General features: G+C 42.1%; 1 protein-coding gene across 15 annotated transcripts in view; it reads right to left on the bottom strand.

Annotated features, from left to right (window-relative positions):
• Nucleotides 1-4,612, bottom strand: part of ptprsa (protein tyrosine phosphatase receptor type Sa) — a 223,126-nt gene that overhangs the window by 1,228 nt on the left and 217,286 nt on the right. For all 15 annotated transcript variants that reach the window (XM_005730285.1, XM_005730292.1, XM_005730287.1 and 12 more), the window contains one exon: nt 2,362-2,516. In XM_005730285.1, the coding sequence (XP_005730342.1) occupies nt 2,362-2,516 (155 nt within the window). The remainder of the gene's footprint in view (nt 1-2,361; nt 2,517-4,612) is intronic.

The raw sequence follows: 4,612 nt of genomic DNA, 5'->3' as shown, positions 1-4,612 counted from the left end.
AGCAAACTTCCACAGCTGGACATTCTGCTCCACGGTAAAACACCAGTGACACTAGCAAAGGAGGCAATTTGCATGTGAGAACCTCGTGAATCCACACAAATGTTTGGATGTCCTGCTCCATCTCTCCACCCACCCACACACGTACACACACACACACACACACACACACACACACACACACACACAAGCCCAAGGACACATAGGCGCACATTTCAAGTCGCACACAAGCGACCAAGCAAACATTTTGTCTCATTAAGTCCCTCCTCCCATGTGTCGAAAAACTCAGCCTTCTGCTGCTCTCCAGAAATACAGCCCGAGTCTTAACTCAGATCCTGAAATACTTGAGAGCTGCCTCTCTAAGCTGCTTTGCTGTGAAATGACTTCCACTTCACCAATGGAACAATAATTGATATGACAACAGATTTATTTGGGCTTCTTCCAGCCTCTGATGCTATTTTGTCTGAATGGAGAGTGGAAGTGACGGCTGCTGGGAGACACTTTTTTGACTTGTGCATGAGTTTGTTGACAAGTTTGCGTGTGTCTGCTGGAGGAAAACGGCGCACTTGAGACAAAAGATGACTTGGTATTGTTTGACGCCATTAAATGAAAAAAGAAACAGGAGCCTAATCACCCCCACACTGCAGTATCTCTCAGCCCACCCAAAGCCTCTTCATGGGAGTCAGTCACAGACTGTCACATGGGCTCTTAAACTCACTCAGAGCTCCCCCCTCTCTCTTTTTCTCTCTCACTCTCTTTCAACCTCTCCCACTCCCCAGGAAGATCGACTCTCCAAATCTGAAGGCTCGCCGAGCCACTGCAGACTGAGAGGATTTGGTGTCCCCATTCACAGGAAGTAATCAGGCAATTAATGACAAAAAGCATGTGGGTCTATTAGATAGACGCTGAGGAGGAAGGGAGAAGAATAAAAGAAAAGAGGTGCAGGAGAATGGATGGACCGAGAGGAAGCGAGAGAGAGCGAGGATTAAGAAACAGACAGGCAGTTGACGAACGGGGTAGGCGGGTGACAGAAGACGAAAGAGTAAGAGAAAAGGAAGCTATAAGCTCTACTCTCGGAAACGACTAAGCCTGAAGGAGGAGGGATGGAGAAAGTTGAGAGGGCTACAATGATTAGATGGGAAAGGAGGTAGCTAGAGTCCCGACAGATAATGCAGCCAACAACTATTACTACTCAACTACTCGAGCTACACATCGGTGCAAAATGATTCCCTGATTAATATCATCGAACTCTAATGACATAAAACACTTTGCTGTGTTTACTCGCGCGCACGCCTCAAAATCAGGACCGCATTTGATGAGATGCATCACTTATTTAGGCGCTAAATGCAGCCTCTGTCTGCTTTCTTGTGCATTACTCCAGTCCTGCAATAACCAGGCCTTTCACTTTAAGGACAGCACTCCCATAAAGGCTTCACAGAGGGGTAGAATAACTCAGTCTTAGTGGTGCTAGCCTGACACAAGTCCGAGACAACTCCCAGAGGGTCATTTGATGGCTGGTGACATCATTGCTTTTTAATCCAAAGGACGTTATGCTACATTCGATGATGTCATGGCGCCTCTGCAGTAGAAATGTGGCGCAAAAGTGACACCTATTCTGCTCCAAAGGTAAAGTATTTTTAAGAGACAGCAAGGGAATTATTAGTGTTCGCCCATTTGTATCCTTGGAGCTGAATGCCAATCAAACGTTTAAAAAAAGTGTGTCGGAGATCATATACGAGACATACATTCCGTCTTTGCTTGTCTCGCAGCGTATACAGAACCAAAGCCGTGAAGATTGTCCTCATTTGGCTACTGAGAATCACAAGTCATTCAGACGGATCCCACTCAGGGTTATGAATATTAATAATCTGACGTTCTGCTGGTGACCACTACCAAATATCAATTACTACCTGTAATACAGCATCTCGAGTTAATGGTGAAAGTTACCTTGGAAACTACACCGGAGGTGATAAAAATGCACCACGCAGTGATCGTAAAACCCCCAAAAGAATGGCTGTATCATTTCATATGTCTTCTCCTTGCAAATGCCAAGCCACATCTGAGGCTTATCAATTATGAAAGAGAAGGGCCCGTGGAGGTGCTGAGGTAGTGCACTGCGCTTGGCAAAGAGGAGAAGAGGGATGTTGTTAGAGCTGCGCCTTAGGAGGAGCTCTGCTGCAAAACAATAACCATCTTAAGAAGAGATTTAATCTCGTCTTGAGACTTATATCGCTTTCAAGAAGAGAAGAATGTCTTTAGAGACCGGTTTGAGGCAAAGCAGGCGACAAGTCATCTCCTTTTAGGAAAACAATTATTAATATAAAATAAAATATACAAGCCATATAATGCACATGACAACATTACCTGCAGTGGACAGAGATTGGGCCATCCTGCCCAAACTGCTCCTTGGTTTTATGCACCTGGCCAATAAAATCAATGAATCCTTCCCCCGATTTGGGCACGCCTTGCTCTGGCCAATCAGTAAACTGGAACTGCCTTACTGTTCTGGATTGGCCATCCTGCAAAACAGAGAGAAAATGAGGTGAGCAGCAAAGATACATTTAAGGTTATCTTAAATGGCGACAGTTCCCACCAACAATTCCACAGTATCAGTATCCTTCCACCAACTCTATGCAGAATAAATGCACTACTAATAGAAGGATCCCCTGTTGGTTGTATGCAAGCATGTTTCTGCTTTGTCTCTCCATCTGAATTGAGGGTCTAGACAAAGGTTGTCACTTGCTAGAGATTGAAATCGATTTGACTTGAATTTGTAAAGCCTTGTTTTTGTCGTTCTCTTGTCGCGTAGGTTCAATAAGAGATAAATGCAAGAACATTTGTTCACACGTGTGGCTGAGAAAAGTGATTCTGACAGAACTAAAAGTTTAAGACGGGCATCCATAATCAGTGTGACCAATCCAGCAGGGAACCAAATGTGAAATATGGTTACAATCTCCCCTTCTCTCTCTTTTTGAGTTATTGTGCTGAATAATGGCTAGAAAAGTGTTTTTGCAGAACATTTTGATACTGGAGTAAAATTGTGACCTTTTTGGATATAAAATGTCATCATTTTATCATTTTATTCTATTAGACAGCAGCTTGAAATGTTGTCATTATTAGCGTATGAATTCTTAAGCTATGGCTGAGAGAGGTCACAGTGACCTTGGGTCCTGGTGAACATTAAAGACAAACTTGAAGAAAATCCCTTAAGGCATTTCTGAGATATTGCATTCTTGAGAAAAAAGGACAAAGTTATGTACATCCACACAGAGGACAAACTGAAAGCAAAAAACGCCTTCGCACTAATTAAATATGCACTTTTTTTCTGTATAAGACTAAACCTGCTGATACAGTGACACACATACTGCTCACAACATAGGGACAGTGTGTCCTCTCTTACTCAAACCCAACTGTTTCCATTTTCTTCCCTATTGTGTTCACAGCGCGCAGTCGTGTGTGTGTGTCACAAAAAGGTCCTAGTTATAGCTAATCAATAGTGCATCTGCCATGACAAGCGTCTTCTCCTAGACACCAAGTTGAATAAGATAATCCTGAGATGCGATCAATAGAGCAACGTGATGGATGAGCACGGAGAGGGAGGGAGGAGGGATGTAAGAAGTAAGAAGGACTTATGGAAAAGAAGGCGGGATTGGAGGATGAAAATTGGAAACAAAAACCCTGACACAATGACGTGCATGTTCGAAAAATGTCAACCTTGACAACTTAATCTTTTATTGATTCTTACAACCTTGTTGTAATGGTGAGGCAACTACATTTGCTTCAACTGCAGTGCAAACAAACGCATTTGAATAGTTTTTTTATCCAATGAAGTGGCATCGCAGGAGGAGAACGGACAGGATCTGCTTTATTATGAGAGAGCTGATTATCCACTCTGAGAATGCACAGTCGATACTCGTGTCCTTGTAAAGAAACTTCTTTTGATGTTGTCTCAGAGACAGCACATTGCTCGAGAAAGCCGGCGAGCAGACGAGCATTTTCGCAGAGACAAGCTCTCTGCTTGATGCCACCAGTAATTAAGACAACCAGGTGTTCATTTCTCCAGTTGTTTCTCACTTCTCAGCACAGCAGACCTCAGCTTGGATATGAAGTGTCATTCTCGCACATTCTCTATAGATTTTTTCACACACATGGCGGAAGCACAACTGGTTGAGTACTCAGTTGGCAAGTAAACAATTTATTGTTTTTGAAAATCCTGCTATTAGCTGCTAACGATATTTGATTCTAAAATTTGTTTGGAGTAAATTTGACATTTGAAGTTTGTTACAAATGTTAAAAGAGACAAATTCTCAATTATGTTATTGGGGAAAAGAATAACATTGCAATAACATCTTCATCTGAGTAAATTAAAAGTGTCAGTCAGTAGTTAGCTTCAAGCTAACAGTCAGTGCACATGTACAGTGTTTAACCAGTTTATTAGGTCACCACCCAGTGTAAGCTTTATACCACAGCTGCCCTAAATTAACCTTATTGGTAATTACAAAATCATTTGTATGTTTCTGTAATGGTTAATCCACCAGTAATCATTGTTTTTTTATGCTAAAATCTAATTATCATTGTTATCCACCAATTTTAAATTTACTGATTAAAAAAAAAA

Source organism: Pundamilia nyererei, unplaced genomic scaffold (assembly GCF_000239375.1).
Source record: "Pundamilia nyererei isolate P.nyererei 1_Seehausen unplaced genomic scaffold, PunNye1.0 scaffold00036, whole genome shotgun sequence".
Taxonomy (NCBI): Eukaryota; Metazoa; Chordata; class Actinopteri; order Cichliformes; family Cichlidae; genus Pundamilia; species Pundamilia nyererei.
Note: the sequence above shows the minus strand (reverse complement) of the source record. Positions and strands in the feature narration are given on the sequence as shown.